The sequence below is a fragment of the Puma concolor genome, chromosome E1 (genome assembly GCF_028749965.1).
Source record: "Puma concolor isolate L17-30 chromosome E1, mPumCon1.1.hap2, whole genome shotgun sequence".
Taxonomy (NCBI): Eukaryota; Metazoa; Chordata; class Mammalia; order Carnivora; family Felidae; genus Puma; species Puma concolor.
The window spans coordinates 36,960,453-36,980,444 of record NC_141680.1 but is presented as its reverse complement, the minus strand read 5'-3'; the positions used below and the strand labels follow the sequence as shown (position 1 = coordinate 36,980,444).

Genomic DNA, 19,992 nt, shown 5'->3' with positions numbered 1-19,992 from the left:
AGACGTTTGAGCGTGGCCTGGACGGTGGGGCTAAGCAGGCATTGAGAAGGGCTGTCCGCTCAGGCAGAGGAAGAGACACAAAGGCCTAGAGGTGGAAAGTGTGGTGCCTCTGTGAGAATTGGAGTCACCCCTTTTGGCTAGCGTGACAGGTGCGGGCGAGGGAGGGGGCTGTGAGGACAGGTGGGTGGGGCCTTGGGTGAGCCAGCTTGGAGGCCCCCTCCCCACAGGTAGAGGGGGGGGTTACCAAGGCCTCACCCGTCAATCAGCGCAGAGGCTCGGGTGGTTTGCATAGGAAGAAACCTTCATTTCTGTGTCATGATTTCTTAACCACTTTAGACTAATTCCCTTTCTACACTGTCCAGATTGTGGTGGACGTGCTAATGATGAATTATTAAAAGGCACAATTAATCACCACGGCCACTTAACGACAGCGATGGCATTAGTAAGCAGGCGATGGGCTCTGTAGACTTGTCCATTTTTCTGAGACCCGAGGGAGGGACTTGGGCCTTTCCTGCCTTTGAGGTATCGGCCCTGAGACCTTGGGTGGCTGGGTGGGGCACAGCTTCAATTTCTCCCGGTCTCCAAGTCTCTGGGTGCCGAGTCTGCTCCAGACTTCTGACCCTCTGGATACCTCTGTGTCCCTGTGACTGCTCACGGCCGTCCCCCTTCCCTGAGACTGGGGAGCTGACCAGTCACCTTCCTTCCAGGGGCCTCAGGTTCACCAGCAGGCAGGGAGGGGCAGGCAGAGGGTGAGAGCAAAGGGAAAAGAGAGAGAAGAAGGAGGAAAAGGAAGCAAGAGTTTTTTTAAAAAAAGGATAAGGAATGGGCAGGAGGCAGGGGCCTGCGCACAATGACCTGCCAGGCCACCCTGCACCCAGGTGTTACAAGGACTTAGAGGGCCAAGAGGAACCCATGCTCAGAAAGGTCAGCACCTGTTGCCTTCAGGACAGCACCTTGTCAGTGCCTTGACGGCAGGGCAGCTCTCCGAAGGCCCTGGGGAGGCTCCCTGCCTCCTTCCCCGGGGGAACCCTGGAGCAGGAGCCCTTCCTCTCTCTCCTCACAGGCCCTCAGGACAGGCTCAGGGACTCTCCTCAGCTGGCCTGCTTGTTGCTCCTATGGGGGAGGGGGGGGACTCAGAGTGAGCAGGAGGAAGGGGAGGCCAGATGAGGGGCTCCCAGGTACTCCCCACCGGTCCCACCTCCCTCAGCCACATGTGGGCCTCCTAGTGCCCTGTGGGCCGTGCCTTCCGCAACCCCCCAAGCCTGCAGGGTGCCCGGCGGAGTTGATGGTGTTGGTGGAGGGTGGGCCTGAGGTTTGGGTGGCCAGGGATCTGAAGGGAGGCGCCTGTTGGGGGGGTTGCCTGTATAGCAAGAAGCCTGCATGAGTGGAGGCGAGGGGGGCGAAGGGTTAAGGCATAAGAAAGGCAAGAGGCAGGGGGAGCCCCCCCCCCCCCCCGTGGAGGGTGCTAGATGAGGAGGAGGAGGGAAGGGGCAAGAAACAGGAGAGCCCATCCCCCAACCTCCCCCACCCCCGCCAAAGCCCCTTCCCCAGGTCTCCCCTCCCCAGACTCCAAGGCAGGAAATTAGGAGGCCACTACCGATATGTTTGGGTCATTTCCACATGCTTTATTCCAGCAATCAAAATAATTAAAAACATCTCAAATTATTATACACATACAAAATAGGTACAGAATCTTGCTTCCTCCCACCCCTAGGGGGAAAAAAAACTGCTTTGTGCTTTGGGAAGTTGTGCTCTGGAACCCAGAGAGAGGACACAGGACAGAGAGGCGGTGAGGATGGGGTGCAGCTGACGAGGAGGGCTTCCAGAGAGAGAGAAAGAGAGAGAGAGAGAGGTGGAGAGAGAGAGGCGGCCAGCGGGGTGGAGAGGGGGTGGAAAGGAGCGCGCAAAGCTGCGACGCTCTCTCCCCCCCAAGTTAAATAGCACCTTTAGAAAATTCACAAGTCCCCATCCGCAAGGAAAAAAAAAAAAAAAAAAAAAAAAAAACCAAAGAATAAAAAAAGACTTTGAACAAAAAGGAACATTTGCTGGCCTGGGGGGTGGGGCGTCTCGACTTCTTTAGCACCAGTGATTCCTTCCCCACCCCACCCCATCACAGAGATGTAGCACCTTTGATATAAAATGGGGAGCCCCCTCCCACCCTGCCCCCATCCCCGCCCCCACGCGGTTGCCCCGGTGACACAGAAAGACACGAAGAGGTAGTCCTTCAGCAACACAATTACACGCGGAACAGAGCAGTCTCTCCCGCCCAGCCCTGTCGCACGGGGGATTGACACGTGTCCCCGAATGAATCCGATGTTTCCTTCCGCTCTGTCGTGGCCCCTCCTGACTTTCTTCCAGACCCGGCAGGCAGGCAGCGAGGGGCCAGTGGTCCCCCCGCATGCCCCCTCAAAAACGAAGGGGTATGTTGCTGGAGCCACGGGGACGCCAGATGGTGAGGCTTCTTTGGTAGTCTGCGAACCTCAGGTCCCCCCAGGGTTTGGGGGTTGCTGGGTGAGGGGAGTGGGCTGGGAGTGTGGGGCGGGGGTCACTTGGGTGTTTTAGCATTGCCTTTGGTTGCTGGGCAGACAATGCATTGTTTCCTGTGTCTTTTTTGGGGAGACTTAGATTTGGGGAGCGGTGGAGGGGAGGCCCCAAGGAGGGATGGAGAAAGGAGCAGAAAGGGCAGTGTTGGGGTATCATAAGCCCAACGGGCAGAAAAGGACTTACCCCCATATGGGTCTTCAAGCAAGTGGACCAAGCTTCCTTTTTTAAAAAGTTATTTATTTATTCTTTTTTTTTTTTTTTTTTTTTGGTAAGGTTGAATGTGCTTTTTGGTTTTTGGTCATGTTCGGTTGGTCAAAGATAAAAACTAAGTTGGAGAGATGAATGCAAAGGAAAAAAATATTTTCCAAAGTCCATGTGAAATTGTCTCCCATTTTTTGGCTTTTTGGGGGGTTCAGTTTGGGTTGTTTGTCTGTTTCCAGGGTCAGGGGCGAGTGGGTTGGGTGGGAGGGAGCCAGGTTGGGTGGGAGGGAGTTTACAGGAAGCAGGCAGGGCCAATGTCGATGCCGAATTCCTGGTCTGGGGCGCCAACGTCCAATGGGGCCACATCGATGATGGGCAAGCGGGAGGTCTTGGTGGTTTTGTATTCGATCACTGTCTTGCCCCAGTTTCCGGTGTGACTCTGGGGTGAAGGGGAGACAACGGGAGAGGGGTGTCACCAGGTGGGAGTAAGGGGGTGACGGAAGTGTGGCCTGCCAGGAAAGCCAGAGCCCGGAGAGGGGCCCGGCCAGGGACTTACCGTGCAGCCGTCGTAGGTGACGCTGTAGGTGAAGCGGCTGTTGCCCTCGGCCCGGATCTCGATCTCGTTGGAGCCCTGGAGGAGCAGGGCCTTCTTGAGGTTGCCAGTCTGCTGGTCCATGTAGGCCACGCTGTTCTTGCAGTGGTAGGTGATGTTCTGGGATGCCTCGGTGGACATCAGGCGCAGGAACGTCAGCTGGATGGCCACATCGGCGGGATCGGAGCCCTGGCCACCATACTCGAACTGCGGGGGGAGGAGGAGAAGCGGGTGAGTGACCACGATGGAGCCTCTAGTCCTGGCCTCCCTCCCTGGAGTCCTCCGACGGCGTCCCAGCGGACCCCTCCCCCATCCAGAAGTGGCATCATGCATGGGCATCGGATGTCTGAGCCAGCATCGGGGACCCAGGACTCCAGCCTCCCTACCCAGCTCCGTCTGCCCCTAGCCCGGCGCGGACCTCCCCTCCCGCCCCATCTTGTGAGAGTGGCTCCAGGGCCAACTTCCTCACCTGGAATCCGTCGGTCATGCTCTCGCCATACCAGACGTGCCTCTTGTCCTTGGGGTTCTTGCTGATGTACCAGTTCTTCTGGGCCACGTGGGGCTGAGTGGGGTACACGCAGGTCTCACCTGTCTCCATGTTGCAGAAGACCTTGATGGCATCCAGGTTGCAGCCTTGGTTGGGATCGATCCAGTATTCTCCTGCAGTGGGACCAAGCAGGATGGAGTCAGGGGAGGTACGGCAGCGGGGACACACATGGGCCCCTGGGCCCCTCAGGGCTCGGGCCCGTGCTGGCAGGAGGAGGAGGACGGGGGAAGGAAGAGGAGGAGGAGGAAGAGGAAGGGCACAGCTGGGGCAGGCCCTCACCGCTCTTCCAGTCGGAGTGGCACATCTTGAGGTCGCGGCAGGTGCGGGCAGGGTTCTTGCGGCTGCCTTCGGGGCTCCGGATGTTCTCGATCTGCTGGCTCAGGCTCTTGAGGGTGGTGTCCACCTCGAGGTCACGGTCACGGACCACGTTGGCATCATCGGCCCGGTAGTAGCGGCCGCCATCGTGAGCCTTCTCTTGAGGTGGCTGGGGCAGGAAGCTGAAGTCGAAACCACCGCTGGGAGGACCGGGAGGACCGGGGGGTCCAGGAGGGCCGGGGGGACCCTGCACAGAAAGGGAGAGGAGTCGGGATTACCAGGGTCCGAGCGCCCATGGGGCTGGAGGGCCACGGGCAGACGGGCTGAGGGGCCACGTACAACAGGGCCAGCGTCACCAGTGCGACCACGAGGACCAGGGGGGCCGATGGGGCCTGGGAGACCGTTGAGTCCATCTTTGCCAGGAGAGCCAGCAGCGCCGGGGGGACCCTGCAAAGGGGAAGGTGGTTGGAGAAAGCCTGCCAAAAAGCACAGGACCACCAGCCCAACTCTTCGGAGAAACCCACCACCCTCCCTGCCTGCCTCTGGTTCCACGACCTCATCATCGGCCATTCCTACAGTCGGGCAAGACTGTCCAGGACCCTTCTTCTCCCGACCCCTGCCCCCAGACCCTTCTGCAGAGAGGCAGGGACACCTGTATACCAGGCAGAGGGCCCTGAAGGGAGCCTGGGCTTGGGTCCCAGCAGGAGAAGATAGACAGAGGCGTGACTTACTCGGGGACCAGCAGGACCAGAAGCTCCGGAAGGACCTTGTTCACCAGGAGAGCCCTGAAGGACAGATGCAAAGGCGACGCAAGCTCAGTGGGGGTCACATGCGGTCAGCAACCTGCCTCCCGCCTCGTTATTCTGGACGTCTAGTCCCAAGGTGTCCATAGGCTAAGACGCCTCCCACGACCCCTCTTTGTGAGCTTCGCCGTCTCAGAAGGCCCTTGGAAATGCCCGTAACTCTTCAGACCCCGGTCCCCGCTAGGGAGGAGTGAAAATGACTATCAAGAGGGGAAACTGAGGCAAAATCGCCCCTCATTGTGCGTCAGGGCTCAATGGCAGCTGGGGGCTGGAGGGGTGCCGAGCATACTCACGGGAGGGCCAGGGGGACCCTGGAGACCGGAGAAGCCACGGTGACCCTTTATGCCTCTGTCACCCTGTTCGCCTGTCTCACCCTTGTCACCACGGGGGCCTTGGGGTCCCTAGGAGAGAGGAGAGGACAGGCTGTCAGGCGGAAGATCCGTCAGCACCGAGTCGGGCATAGCCCACCTCTGGGCCGGGTTCTGAGGACACGAGGGCCAGAGCAGGGCACTTACAGCGGGACCACGAGCACCGACGGGGCCGATGGGGCCGGCGGGACCAGCGGGACCCTGGGGAGAGTGAAGAGTGTGTTAGATCCTGCTACAGCCTGAGCTGCGGGACGAAACCACCCCTCGGCCACATCCACCCTTCCTCACACCCTTCCCCGCCGTGCCCATCCCTCCCGAGCCCCACATGAACCTTCATGTGAATTCAGGCTTCACGTGAGCTGGGGCAGGCACCTGGGGACGAACCCCATCCCCCGGGGGAATAAGGGTGGTACTGCCTGGGGGAGGGGCCTCGGGACTGAGCTGTGGCTCAGTTTTCTCAGGAAGGCCAGGGGCCCCGACGTCGTGTAAGACCTCCTCTCCTCCCCCAGCCTAGGTGAAGCCAGATGTCCATCTGCGGGCCCGTAGGCAGGCCCAGAGAGTCCCCGGGGCCTGGCTACTTACAGTCTCACCGCGGTCGCCATTCTTGCCAGCGGGGCCGACGGGACCAGGGGCACCAGGAGCGCCAGGAGCACCAGGGGGGCCAGCAGGGCCGGTCTCACCACGGTCACCCTGGGAAGGGGAGGGGAGGGGGCTATGAATCAGTCCCAGCTCAAGGGGCTAGGCTGGGGCAGGGGAGTGGCAGGTGGGGCTGGGGCCCTGGGATGCAGCCACCTTACCTTGGGGCCGGGAGAACCATCTCGTCCAGGGGAGCCTTCAGCACCAGGAGATCCCTGCGGAGAGAGAGCTCGAGGTGAGTGTCAGCCAGAGGAAGTCAGGCTCAGGCAGAGGCCAAAATGGCCATGCTGAGGGCGCGGGTGTGGGGCTGGCGACCGCTCACCTCACGTCCAGACTCGCCAGGGGGTCCAGCCAATCCAGGGGGGCCCATGGGACCAGGGGGGCCACGTTCACCACTTGGTCCAGAAGGACCTTGTTTTCCAGGTTCACCCTGAAGGAGAAGAAGGAGTCAGGCCAGAGATGGGCTGGGGGGAGCTCGGCTACCACACCTGTCCTGTCTGGCCCCAGCACCCCCCCCCCCATCCCCTGCAGCCTCCAAGCCCCGTGATGGTCCTTCTCGGGATCCCCCAAGGCGAGGAGGGCACTCACAGAGGGGCCGGGAAGACCAGGGAAGCCTCTTTCTCCTCGCTGACCGGGCAGGCCAACCACGCCACGCTGTCCAGCAATGCCTTGAGGTCCGGGAGTGCCGGGAGCACCCTGCGGGAGGGCGATGAAGGTGAGGCGCCTTGCAGGGCCCCGGGAGCGCGGCCCCCACCCCGGGGCCCCTCCGGAGCACTTACAGCAGGTCCGTCAGCACCAGGAGATCCTTTCTCACCAGCAGGGCCGGGGGGACCAGGGGGACCGACTTCCCCGGGACGCCCAGCGGGGCCAGTCTCACCGCGGGGGCCTTTGCCGCCTTCTTTGCCGACAGGGCCGGGAGGGCCAGGGGGTCCAGCGTTTCCCTGGACGGGGAGAAGAGGGGCCGTCAGGTTCCGGTGGATTCCGGAGCGCCGCTGAGGCCTGAGATGGGCCCGCCACCCTCCCGACAGCCTGTCCCCCACTCCCCGAGCAATGGAGTCACCTCCACAGATACTTACAGAGGGGCCGGGAGGACCGACTCGGCCAGCAGCACCAGGGAAACCAGTAGCACCCTGGCAGGAGAGGACAAAGGAGTCAGGAGGACAGCAGCCCCCTCACCTGGCGCAGCACCCCCATCTCTGAACCCAGGTTGGAGTGACAGCCCCAGCGGAGGCACCGAGGGCGATACTCACAGGGGGACCGGCACTGCCTCGAGCACCTTTGGGTCCAGGAGCACCAACGTTGCCCTGTAGGAGAGCACAGAGCCATGAAGACTGGGCCAGGCCCAGACCCAGGCCCAGGCCCGCCTGCGGCTCGGGGCTCAGAGGGTGGGACACTCACGATGGGGCCGGGGGGTCCAGTGGGGCCAGCGGGACCAGGGGGACCAGCATCGCCTTTAGCACCAGCGTCTCCGGGCTCGCCTTTAGCACCAGGTTGGCCATCAGCACCCTGGGGGAGGAAGGGGTGTGGTGAGCGGAGGAGGGGGATGGGGCAGCGTGGGGAACTGGGCGGTTCCGCGGGGCTGGGGAAGGGCGGTAAGTCCAGGCACAAAGATGCTTGAACGGGACACTGTCCCCTCTCCACGCCTCTGTCCTTATGCAGTCACCCGAGGTCCCGGGTCCCAGGCGGTGATAGGAAACGATGGGGGTCTTGGTACTCACAGGGGGGCCAGCGAAGCCAGCAGGGCCGGGGGGACCAGGCTCACCACGGTCTCCCTAGAAGAAAAGGAGGCGGACTGAGAGGGGCTCTGACCTGGGGGAGGCGGGGTGGACGCGCAGGCAGGAGGGGAAGCGGGGCCCTGAGGAGCATGCCCCAGGGCCCAGAGCAGGTGAGAGTGAAGGCGGACAAGGCACAGAAAGAGGGCCGGGAAGGGTGAAGCAGACGGGCGGGCGGCGTGTGGGTCTTCGGTACTTACGGGGGCGCCACGAGCTCCAGTGGGACCAGCGGGGCCGCTGGGACCAGCTTCACCCTGAGAGGGAGGGACAAGAGGCGCAGGTCAGCTGCGCGCTCTAAGCGCCCCCAGCAGATGACCCCGGGAGAGTCTCCCCTCCTTTCTGGAACCTCCCACCTTCAGGTCACCAGCTCAGAATGGCAGGACCTCCCTCCCCCAGGCCGGAATCACGCCCAGGTTCGCCGGAGAAGCTGTGTGTTAGGGAAGATGGTGGGGCCACCTCACCTTGTCACCGGGGGCACCAGCGGGGCCAGGAGGACCAATGGGGCCAGTCAGGCCACGGACACCATCTTTGCCAGGAGAACCATCAGCACCTTTGGGACCGGCATCGCCCTAAAGACACAGGGAAGGCCTGAGACTTCCGGCGGGGGCAGGGAGGTGACCCATAGCATCCTGCTACCGGCTTCCACTCCTCCCCAGCTCTGCCCTGCCCCGACCTGTGCTCGGGACTCGAGATCTTTCAGGGGAGCCTGGTGGAACCTAGGTTAAGAGGCCCATGCCTTGTGTGGAGGGATGAATAAGGGATTCCCCCATCCAGGAGGCCACCCTGCTTCCCGTTACCGTGGTAATTCAGGGGGAGGGAAGAGCCTGCATAGCTGGTGGAGGATTTATCAGTGAAGAGGCCAGAAGGGAAGAAGGGAGGATTAAGGGAAGAGGGAAAGACCCCAGGGAGGGTAAAGAGGGAGGCTGAAGCATCCAAAGTAGAGGGAGACAGAGATGGGAACCCTACATGGATCAGGGGAGGAGGTGTGGGACTGTGGGACTTACTCTGTCACCCTTAGGGCCAGGAAGGCCAGCTGCACCTCGTTCACCAGGCATTCCCTGAAGGCCAGGAGCGCCCTGGCTACCGGGGGCTCCGGGGGCACCAGCATCACCCTAGGTGACAACCGAGAGGACGGCCATGAGCTTTGGGGTCCCAGGAGTGGGTCACAGCCCCGAGCGCCCTCGTGAGATCTCCCAGGCTTGCTTCCGAGGATAAAGATGAGCCGGCTAAGAAGAGGAAAGGCTCGGGGCGCCTGGGTGGCGCAGTCGGTTAAGCGTCCGACTTCAGCCAGGTCACGATCTCGCGGTCCGTGAGTTCGAGCCCCGCGTCAGGCGCTGGGCTGATGGCTCAGAGCCTGGAGCCTGTTTCCGATTCTGTGTCTCCCTCTCTCTCTGCCCCTCCCCCGTTCATGCTCTGTCTCTCTCTGTCCCAAAAATAAATAAACGTTGAAAAAAAAAAATTAAAAAAAAAAAAAAAAAGAAGAGGAAAGGCTCCCAGCCTGGAACTTCAGGCTGCTGAGGGACCCCACCCAGTTTTGTCCCCCTCCCAGCCCTCCCCCACATCTAGGTGGCTTTGGCCATGGCCAGGCGCCCCTGCCTCGAGAGGGGCTAGACCCGGTCCCCGTGCTGGCCTCACCTTAGCACCATCATTGCCAGGGGCACCGTTGGCTCCCCGAGGACCGGCAGGACCGGGGGGACCTTGCACACCGCGTTCACCAGGGAAACCTCTCTCGCCCTGGAAAAGAAGGACAGGGCACGTGATGGCTGCTCGAAAGACAGGGCCAGGCGTAGGGCATCTTGGCGGGAACAGTGCTACTTACTCTGGCTCCAGAGGGGCCGGGGGCACCAAGATCTCCAGGAACACCCTGAGGGGGAGGGAGGGACAGACAGTGAGCACCCCCCCTCCTGCCCTCCCCATTAGAAAGCATTCCTGTTCTCCTCCTGGGGGCTGGCCCTTGGGGTCTGTCGTTAGAGACCAGCCCCTTCTCACGACCTGAACTGGGATGCTTTCTCTACTTCTCCTGGGGATGTGTCAAAGACGGCCCTCTCTTCAAACTCTGGGCTGAGGGAGAGTCAGAGGTATCCCTGCAGCTCTAAAAAAAAGTCGTCCAGACTGGCAGCCATGCGGAAACTTCTAGATCGTATCATGCTGCTGTGCAGCGCCCAGCTTCCCTCTGTGTGGCTCCCTTCATGAAGGAAGTCCTCTGGGGAGGGGGTCTAACCTTGATCCTAGCCGAGGGTTATCTGATCAGCCGGGAGGACTGACCTCTCCCTCTAAATGCCCCGCATTCCCCACCTGCTACCTCTTACCTGTTCGCCAGGTTTGCCTGCTTCCCCGGGAGGACCCGCGGGGCCAGGAAGACCCTGGAGGTGGGAAATGGGGGAGGGGAGGGGGTGGGATTAGAATCTGAAAAAGGACAAAGGGGAGCCCATACCTTAACCCCCGGCCAGCCTTGAGGCCTCACCTGGAATCCGGGAGAGCCAGCAGGGCCCTGTTCGCCTCTCTCACCAGCGGGGCCCTGTCACAGAGAGAACGCTGCGGTCACCAGAAGACCCAGGAGAAAAGGGGTGGGGGGGTATCTCCACAGTGCAGCCTCCCCAGGCTGTCTCTTAGGGACACTTACGGCAGGGCCGGGGGGTCCCTGAGCTCCAGCTTCTCCATCTTTGCCAGCAGGACCCTGTGGGGAGAGAGCAAAGGATCAGGGAGGTGAGGAGGGCAGCCGACAGAGGGAGCAGGGCAGGTGGGGTACCGGGGAGGGGGTGGGGGGACAGGGCAGACCCCGTTGGGGGGCCTCTGATGCCCTGGTGATGGCTGTGGCCTTCTGCGCCCCTCCTGCAGGGGAGGGGACGTGTCACGAGCAGGGGCAGGAAGGGGACAGGGGACCATAGGGCGATACTTACAACAGCGCCAGGGGGCCCAGGGACACCTCGTTCTCCTGCTTTGCCAGGCTCTCCCTACGGGCAAAGACAGGGAGTTAAGGGGGCTTAAGTGGGAACACGGGTCCCCTGGGTCCTTCCTGTTTACCCTGAGTGGTTCTTTTAGGGGTTTTCTTCTCGCCCAGCTCTGGGCCTGGGGAAACGCTTTGCTGGCTTTTTCTGCTGGTCCCTTGGTGTCTCCCTGAGGCCTCTTCCCTCTGAGACCACATGCCCCTTCAGGCTGCTGTCCCCCCGTCCCCCTTTCCTTCTCACCGCCATATGCCTACGGTGACCTGTTTGCAAAGGGCTTTCACCTCCTCTGGGACCTATTTTTCAAAGAACCCACCAAGATTTGGGGGTGCCTATCTTATAAAAGGCCCATTCTACCCCGTGGGGGGGCACAGGGGGGGCCCCAACAATGCTTGTTTCCAAGGATAGAGCAATGGTAGTGGAGCCAGGATCAGTCTCTCGTTTTTATGGATAAGGAGACTGAGGCCCAGAGAGGGGCAGTGAGCGGCCTGAGGCCACACAGCAAGCCAGCGGCAAAGCTGGGACTGGCGCCCAGGCCTTTCATCTCCCGGGAGTGCCTGTCCCTGGCTCTGCGACGTCCCTTGAGGAATACTCACAGCAGCACCTTTAGGCCCGGGGAATCCCATCACACCAGCCTGACCACGGGCACCGGGGGGGCCTGGGGGTCCGGGGCGACCATCTTGACCAGCGGGACCCTACGGACGGACGGAAGGCACAGATGGGAGGCGAGGACAGAAGGTGGGCGGTCGGGAGCGGGGGAGGGGCCCCGGGGAGCGGTACTTACAGGGGGACCAGTTTTGCCATCCGGACCAGGGCTGCCGGGGCTTCCAGTCAGACCCTAGTGGAGAGGGGACAGAGACATGTGAGTGAGGGTGACAGAAGAGGCAAGAGGCCCTTCAGAGGGCAGATGCGCGGTCCCGCTCCGGGTGCCTCATTCCAGCCCCCACACAGGGCAAGGGTCTCGGGGCAAGCGGGGCAGAGGGGCGGGAGGCTCACCTTGGCACCAGGCAGACCAGCTTCACCGGGGCGACCAGCTTCACCAGGAGAACCTTTGGGGCCAGCAGGGCCAGGAGAACCACGTTCACCGGCGGGACCCTGGTCGGGGGGAGTCACAGGGACAATTAGGGGCTCGAGTCTCGGCTTCTTTTTTACCACGGGCCGGCCTCTTATTCCTCTGGTGGGGCAGGGTCAGGTGGCTAAGACGGTGGCAGGGGGAAGGTCAAGACGAAGCCGAGTGTGAAGAGAGAGTGCGCGGCCACGGCGCGGAGCACTGATGGGGGCAGGAGTGGGGTGGGGGTGACTACATGGGGAGGGGCAGGTGATGTCCACGGAGCAGGGCCAGCACCCCAGCCATGAAGAGAAGTTACCTTGGGACCAGCCACACCATCTGCGCCAGGGAAGCCACGGCTACCGGGTCCGCCCTGCAGGAGGAGAAGAGGCCAGTGAGCTCTGACACGGGGGGCACCGGGCTGGCCTTGGGGGCGAAGAAGGGGACACTCACGCGCTCGCCAGGGGGTCCGGGCAGGCCAGTGGGGCCGGGTTCGCCTCGGGCTCCTCGCTTTCCTTCTTCCCCAGCGGGGCCAGGGGGGCCTTGGATACCAGTGGGGCCCTGGAGAGGGGCAGAGACGAGGGGAGGGCCCGCGGTGAGGGGCTGACCCGGGGGCCCCCTCCCGTCCTCCCGGGGTTCCCCGGGGGCAGATGGGCTGAGCTGTGGGGGGCGGGCGAGGGGACTTACGGGCTCTCCCTTGGCGCCAGTGTCTCCTTTGTTGCCGGGGGCACCAGGTTCGCCCTGTGGGAGGGAAAAAGAGATGGGGGGGGGGAGGGGGGCTGATTCGCATCCTCACGCTTCTCAGGCGGGGCCACGCCGGACGGAGCCGGCGCGCGGGTGGACACAAGTGAGAGAGTGATACTTACACTGTTACCCTTGGGACCGGGAGGGCCGCTGGGGCCCTGGGGTCCAGAGGGGCCTCGGGCACCAGGGAAGCCAGGAGCGCCAGCAATCCCAGGAGCGCCCTGTGGGAGGCAGAACAGGTTGAGCCCCGGAGCGGAGTGCGTGGGGCAGGGGGGAGGGGGGTGCCGGGGGCGGCTCTGAAAGCTGCAGGATACTCACGTTGGCACCTTTGGCACCAGGCTGTCCGTCAGCACCGGGGTTTCCCTGTGGCCCGGAGAGAGGAGGGTGAGTGACAGGAGAGGACTCTGAATTGGGGGGTGGCACAGGGGCACTGAGGAGCACTTACAGCAGGGCCAGCAGCACCAGCAGGGCCGGGGGGGCCGGGCTCGCCACGCACACCCTGGGGACCTTCAGAGCCACGGGCTCCTTGGGGACCGGCTTCACCCTGGGTAGGAGACAAGGACAGGTCAGGAGCCCAAGCGTGTCTTTGGACGCCGGGAGGTGAGGGTGGAGGGCAGGGACAGGAGAGCAGGAATTAGGACTCCAAGATCACAGAAGAGGACCTGAGGACAAAGGTGCTGGGGCATGGGCTTCTCCGGGTTTGGAGAGCAGGGAGGCGCCCATCCCTTGGCCTGTGGGTGCTGGGCTCAGAGCGGGGGCAGGGATCTCACCTTAGCACCAACAGCACCAGGGAAGCCGGGAGGACCAGCGGGGCCAGTGGGACCCTGTGAATGAAATGGAGCCGTTAGTGAGAAGGAAAATGGCCACTGTGAGTCACACCAGGCGGCAGAAGAGGTCCTGGGATTCGTGGCCATGGGGCCCGCCCCCGGTGGGAGCCCCAGGAGCCCTCGGGGTTCCCAGGCACAGAGACCCGGGGGCTGTACTCACAGGGGGGCCGGCGGCACCGGTAGCACCGTCATTTCCACGAGCACCCTGCGGGAGAGAGAGGGGTGGCCCCAGTCACGTGCACCGAGTGCTGGCGGGTCCCCGCAACCCCTCAGGAACCCCTTCCAGTGCCCCGGGATCCCCCCAAGGGGCCAAGAGGACTTACAGCAGGGCCAGGGGCTCCGGGGCGTCCTCTCTCACCAGGCAGACCACGGGGACCCTGACGACAAAAGCCAGGAAAGCCGAGTGAGATCAGAGACACACTCTTCCCCCCAAATCCCATCTCGCCCCTCTACCCTGTTCCATCTCTTCCTTCTAGAACTGGACACACTCACCATCTGGCCAGGAGCTCCATTTTCACCGGGGCTACCAGGCTCACCCTAGAGAACAGAGAATGAAGTTAGGAATTTGTTCGTGGTGGGACTGGGTGGTGGGGGCCCTGGATACTCAGGCATCCTCTTACCTTGGGACCAGCAGGACCAGCATCTCCCTTGGCACCATCCAAACCACTGAAACCCTAAGATAGGGAAGAAGGGCCAAGGTGAGTGCTGCTGGAAGAGGTGGACCACCTTGGCCCTCATGTTGACCTGGCAAGGTGCCTCAGGGGGTCACCACAGCCATCCCCCTGTCTCTGCACTAGACTAGACCCCAACTGGCCCAAGATCTCACCCAATCCTATGGAGATTTCTTTCCCAATGGAGGGAAGTTCTTTTGGATGTCTACTCTCTATCCCTTGGGACTTCTGTAGCTGCCACCCCACCTCGACACCCACAGGAGGATCCTTTGGGGGAAGGGGTAGGATGGTGGGGTGCTACAAAGGGGACTTACTCTGTGTCCCTTCATTCCAGGAAGGCCAGCAGTTCCAGGCAATCCCCGGGCACCCTGGAGAGAAAAGAAAAGGAGGAGAAAGGCAGGGCCATTAGAAGACGCCACTGTGGACCCAGTGCCCAAGTGGAGCCCCCCTGTGGCGACGTCCAGGGCCGGCCACGCATTCCTGCTCACCTGAGGTCCAGGAGGCCCACGCTCACCAGGACGACCAGGCTTTCCAGCTTCACCCTGAGAGGGAGAGAAAAGGCCATGATGCCCATGCCTTGGAAACGTGTGGAAGGTCTGAATTTTCTTGGCATTGTTGAAGGTCAGGTTTAGGAGCCCAGAATCTTGTCTTTGGATTTAGAGCGCAGCTTAAATCTACAGTGAAATCCTTGCTTGGTGAATTTTGAGTCCCTCCGAGGGAATTTCTGTTTATTTTTGTATAGGGAGAGCAAATCTGAGGTGCCCAGGGCAGTCAAGCCTAAGGAAGTCATTCACCCCGAGGGACAGTGTTGGGGATTGCTTTGAAGTGGCTGGGATGAGAGGAGGGTCAGTCACCTCCACTGGGGAAAGGGGGAACATCCCATAAAGGGTGAAGATCATTGTTCAAGGGCAGTCCCATGCATCAGGGAGAACTTGGCCTCCTTTCTCTGGGTATCACCTTCAAAGGTGGTGGGGCACTGGAGTGGAGATTACAGGAACCTAGCCCATGGAGGCATTGGGGGCTAGATGGGATCATCTTGCCTGGGTTACTTACGTCATCTCCGTTCTTGCCAGGGGGACCAGGGGGACCACGGGGACCCATGGGACCCTAGAGGAAACAGGAAGAAAGGAGATTAGAATGACCAGGATAAGGGGAAAAAAAGAAGGGGGAGGCTGGGATTGGAAGGAGGAGTCAAGGAAGACTTCAGATGGCAGGGGTGGAGGAGTCCTTCAATAGGACAATCCACATGTTTGTAGAGGGAGTATTTGGATAGAGTACAACTTGGGGGGGGTGGCACTTACTGAAGCTCCAGGCTCGCCGGGCTCACCAGGGGGGCCTTGGAAACCTTGGGGACCCTGGAGGACAAGGAAAGAGGGATTCAGTTAGGACAGGTCCCTGTCAGTCTTTCCCCATCTCACCAAGAGATCTCTCAGAGCACCTGACCTGCCCTCATCCCCATCCTCCCTTCGAAAGACCAAAGCCCAGGGTGGTGTGTGATGATATCCTGGATACTTACAGGTGCACCAGGGGGACCAGGGAGACCACGAGGACCAGAAGGACCCTACAGAAGGGGGAAAAAAAAAGAGCGGCCATGTTGATACCTCTGTAGGAAGGTGCAACATGGGTGTGATCTTGCTGTCTTCCAGGGGTTCCTCCTGTTGGAGTGTTCCCACTCGTCTGGCATCCTCTCTGAATTTCCACTATAAACCACCTCTGAAACCACCTCTGAAATTCCCCCATAAACCACCACTGGCCCATCCTGTCTAGATTCCCACGGGCTCCTCTTCTGTCATCTCTGCACCCCAGTGGCTCACCATGGGGCCAGGCACAGAGATTCCTCCAGCTGACTTCTCATCGTAGCCGTAAGACATTTGGGGAGCAAAGTTCTAGAAGAAACAAGAGAGAGGAGAGGGCATGAGAAATCAGTGAGTTGAGAGGCAAAAACATCACTGACAATGGGATATTGACATATGCCTCCTGGCTTGATGCACTAAGAGGGTCAACAACATCACTTGTGAGATATTCCTGCCCAGAAGGCATGGCCCAACTCCAATTATGGGGACACATTCGGCCAACCTGAGCTGAGGGCCACTAAAATAATTGGCCTTTACGAAGCAACTGGCTTCTTCAAAAAACTCCAGGGTCATGAAAGGCAAAGGAAGTCTGAGGAATGTTCCAGAGTAAAGGAAACCGAAGAGCTATGACAATTAAATGCAATTTATAATCCCAGATCCAGAAAAAAGATGCCACAGAGGGTATTATTGGGATATTGGTGAAATTTGGATAGGGACTGTATATTCAGATCATAGTTATGTATCAGTGTTAACGTTCTGAAATGTAATCACTCTACAACGGTCACGTAAGAGAAAGTTCTTGTTCTCGGGAAATACAACCAAAGCTAAAGTAGTTTGGAGCAAAAGGACACAACATCAACAACTGATTCTGGAACAAATGGTTCAGAAAGAAAAATAACGACGATTATATGTATACATAGAGACTGACAAAGCAAATGTGACAAACTGCGAAGGGTATGTGAGAGTTCTTGGCACTATTCTTGAAGCTCTTCTGTAAGTTTGGAACCATTTCAAAATACAAAGTATGCCATCTGCCAAAAACACACAAAAAACCAAAGAACAGGAGGTGAGGGGAGCACTCAGGGCCGGCCTGCCAGGAGTGTGTTGAATCTTCACTTACTCCTCCGAGGCCAGGGGGTCCGGGGGGTCCGGGAGGGCCGGGGGGTCCAGGAAGTCCAGGCTGTCCAGGGATGCCGTCGCGGCCAGGGGGGCCGGCAGGTCCCTGCAGCGGGAGAGGGCGGGCGGCGGTGAGCGCAGGCCTGGAGCCACGCCCACCTCCAGCCCCGACAGCAGAGAGCGCAATGCTTACCCTTGGGCCTCGGGGGCCAGTGTCTCCTTTGGGTCCCTATGGGGTAAGGGGGGAGAAGAAGCAAAAGAAGTCGAGTTAGAGAAGGGAGGCGCTTGAGGACTCTGGGGCGGGGGGCGAGGGGGGGAGGCAAAAGTCGAGGGCAGAGGATTACCTCGACTCCTGTGGTTTCTTGGCCGGTAGGTGACGCTAGGGGAGAAGACACGCGGGTGAGCGGCGGGGTTGCACCGGGTGCTCCCGGCGGCCCCGCCCTCCCCCAGCCCCAGGCCCCTCGCCGTACCCTCGCCGTCGGGGCAGACGGGGCAGCACTCGCCCGGGGGGACATGAGCGCCGGGGCAGTTCTTGGTTTCGTCGCAGATCACGTCATCGCACAACACGTTGCCGTTGTCGCAGACACAGATCCGGCAGGCCTCGGGTTTCCAAACATCTCGGTCATAGTACCTGAGGCCGTTCTGTACGCAGGTGACTGGTGGGACTGGGGCAAGAGGGGAAAGGAGGGGCTGTCAGCGGCGCTCGAACCCCCCCCCCCCACCTCGGGGCTCCAGGGACCCCCAGCCCTACCCTCCTTTCCCGTTTGTCTTAGAGACACATTTAGATTTTCCATTTCCCGCCGCCTCCTTCACCACCGCCCCGCCCCCCAACCCTTTCCCCAAATCCTTAAAAGCTCATCTGCTCCTCATCAGGGCCGGTGACAGCGCCGAGGCGCCCGGCCAGGGCGGCTATAACTCTTTCCAGTTCTCAGGAATTTAAACAAAGCTTTAGGCCGGAGTTGCTTCCAACTCCAACCCCAGCCCATCGGCGCTGAAGCCAAGTGAAATAAAAAGCCATTGGGTGGGGGAGGGGAGTTGGGGGACTGGGGAGGAGAACAAGAGGGGCCCCAACCAGAGGGCAGGCTCCTGGGGAGTGGTTTGGGTGGAGACGGGGGCGGGGACGGGTAGGAGGAGAGAAGGGAGGTCCAGCCCCCATTCCGCCCATCCCGGGGCAGGTGGGATGGCGTGGGCGGCGCCAGGAGGATGGGGCGGGGCCTATTGGCCTGAGGTCCCGCCCAGAGACTTGAATTATACCTCCAAAGTAGGATACACCCCACCCTCCAGCCCCCAGACATCTCAAAAGCCCTCTCTCGGGACAACCCCCGTTTCCTAAACCTAGCCAGGACCTCTGGGTCACTCCTTGACCAAAGAACCAAAAAGTCCGCAGATAGTAACGAAGTTAGCTAACCACGCCCACCGCGCGAGCGTCTACCCAGACAGCCACTAGGTGGCGGGCAACACTAAGCAATTGCCTCGGCTCGGCCACTTCTTTCAGAGACTGAGGCTACCGGGTGCCCAGTTTTATTTTCCAGGTCTAGAGGCGGGGTCCACAACCGGCAATAGCGCCCGTCCACTCCACGCAGCCCCTGCGCGGGGAAGCGCTGGAAGGGGAGGCGCGGAGCTCCGTGCGGATCAGCAGAGGGCGCAGGGACCCCGCCCTGTCAACTCCGCGCCAAAGTTTCTCGTCCTCCAACCCGCCCACTCTCCGCGCCCCCTCCCCCCTCAGCCCAGCACCCCCGCAGCCCCAGGAACACTGTCTAGCCTGCAGAGAGGGCAAACAATCTTTCCTTATGAATCATCCCAAGCCTTCCTGATCCCTTTTACATCTCGGGCTCCAAATTCCCAGCACGGCGCCCCCCATCCCATCTCCGACGTACTTTCCCCTCACCCGGCGCGCAGACCCCCATTTCCCCCGTGGTGCTCCACAGAGCGAGCCCGGGACTCCCTCCTGTGCCAACTCGGGTGGCGCTCCATTCTCCCCTCTCACTACCGGCGGGGCGGGGGGGGGGCGCGTTCCTCTACACCCCCCACCCAGGGTACACTGCCTTCTCTCCCGGGGCGCCCAGGAAGAGCCCTCGCCATCTCCCTTCCGTCCCTGAGTCTCCGGAGCATCCCGAGTCTTAGTTTAAGTCGCGGACCCCCGGGACAGAGCGCAGGGCGAGGTACCAAGTAGCCTTGGACTCCCCAAAAGTTTGCGACTTACTGTCTTCTTCTTCTTGGCCCTCCTCTTGGCCGTGCGTCAGGAGGGCGGTGGCCGCTAAGAGGAGCAGGAGCCGGAGGTCCACAAAGCTGAACATGTCTAGACCCTAGACATGTAGACTCTTTGCGGCTGGGGTGGGGGTTAGCGTCCGCTCATGCGTGGCCTCACACTCCGCGTGCCTCCTGCTCCGACCCCGAGGAGAAACTCCCGTCTGCTCCGACGACTGGCCCGGGCCCTTTTTATACCATCCTGACGGAGTGCGGGGAGGAACTCGGTCCCTGGGAGAGGGGGAGCCGGCCGCCCGCCCCCCAGCCAATCAGAGCTGCCTGGCCCGGCCCCCAATTTGGGAGTTGGAAGGGAGAGGGGGAGGGGAGGACGGGGAAGGGAGTCCACCACGCATTTCCCCCTTCGAAGGGCTGCCTCCCCAGCCCCCCAGCCCAGGCTGGGCCAGAGGTGCTGCTGCGGAGGGACGGCTAGGTCCTCAGTACAGTGCGGGCTAAAGACTGGGTCTGGGGCCCCCTTGGGCTTTCTTCCTGGGATCCCTCCGTCTGGGGGATCTGGAACTGAAGGGCTGGCAGGGGAGCCTTCCCGAGGTGGAAGGACTGGGGGTGATTGGGAGAGGGCCGTCCTGGCCATGCCTCATTCGCCTTCCTGACCTGTCCCGCCACAGCTAGGGATGGGTAGGAAGAGACCAGGTTCTCCCTCTAAAAGATGTGCCCGTTTAGGGGTGTCTTCTGGTGTGGCTGGGATATGAAGCTTAGGCATATTTGGGGAACACGTTAGAGATTCCTTTGCAGACATTAAGAATCAGATACTTGGCGGGGGGGGGGGGGGGTTGTTGGCCAGAAGGGGTTTATCTTGAGGATGTCAATTCTGCCATGCTTGAGGCTTCAGGATGGAAGCCTGGAACGCTCTCCCCCAAACCCGAGGCGTGACTGAGAGAGGATGGGGTGGGGAGGCTGAGGCACTGGATGAGAAATTTGACTGCGTGGTCTCTCCAGAAGGAGGCTTGGTGGTTAAGTGGCCGGGCAGCCGAGTGGTCGTGGGAAGTTGCTGGGACTCTTTTACGCCCAGGCGAGTGGGTTTGCA

At 61.1% G+C, this 19,992-nt stretch overlaps 1 protein-coding gene across 2 annotated transcripts; it reads right to left on the bottom strand.

The window, feature by feature from the left end:
• Positions 1 to 1,604: 1,604 nt before the first annotated feature.
• Positions 1,605 to 19,127, bottom strand: COL1A1 (collagen type I alpha 1 chain). Of its 2 annotated transcripts, XM_086687016.1 has the most exons (51): positions 18,907 to 19,127; positions 17,174 to 17,368; positions 17,048 to 17,082; positions 16,897 to 16,932; positions 16,708 to 16,809; positions 15,828 to 15,899; positions 15,530 to 15,574; positions 15,315 to 15,368; positions 15,067 to 15,120; positions 14,502 to 14,555; positions 14,328 to 14,381; positions 13,963 to 14,016; positions 13,835 to 13,879; positions 13,666 to 13,719; positions 13,503 to 13,547; positions 13,286 to 13,339; positions 12,961 to 13,059; positions 12,834 to 12,878; positions 12,638 to 12,736; positions 12,459 to 12,512; positions 12,225 to 12,332; positions 12,091 to 12,144; positions 11,720 to 11,818; positions 11,508 to 11,561; positions 11,320 to 11,418; positions 10,679 to 10,732; positions 10,402 to 10,455; positions 10,243 to 10,296; positions 10,088 to 10,141; positions 9,598 to 9,642; positions 9,414 to 9,512; positions 8,783 to 8,890; positions 8,240 to 8,347; positions 7,979 to 8,032; positions 7,725 to 7,778; positions 7,405 to 7,512; positions 7,257 to 7,310; positions 7,083 to 7,136; positions 6,786 to 6,947; positions 6,595 to 6,702; positions 6,329 to 6,436; positions 6,168 to 6,221; positions 5,953 to 6,060; positions 5,518 to 5,571; positions 5,296 to 5,403; positions 4,931 to 4,984; positions 4,539 to 4,646; positions 4,164 to 4,446; positions 3,807 to 3,997; positions 3,302 to 3,544; positions 1,605 to 3,184 (listed from the first exon to the last, which is right to left on the bottom strand). In XM_086687016.1, the coding sequence occupies exons 1-51, from the start codon at positions 18,998 to 19,000 to the stop codon at positions 3,038 to 3,040; spliced, it is 4,386 nt and encodes a 1,461-aa protein (XP_086543142.1). In that variant the 5' UTR covers positions 19,001 to 19,127; the 3' UTR covers positions 1,605 to 3,037. The 2 variants fall into 2 exon arrangements, with proteins under 2 accessions (XP_086543142.1, XP_086543143.1); XM_086687017.1 differs by lacking the exons at positions 7,725 to 7,778; positions 7,979 to 8,032; positions 8,240 to 8,347; ... (6 more) ...; positions 10,679 to 10,732; positions 11,320 to 11,418 and having other exon boundaries at positions 7,405 to 7,451; positions 11,519 to 11,561; positions 18,907 to 19,126.
• Positions 19,128 to 19,992: the final 865 nt, after the last annotated feature.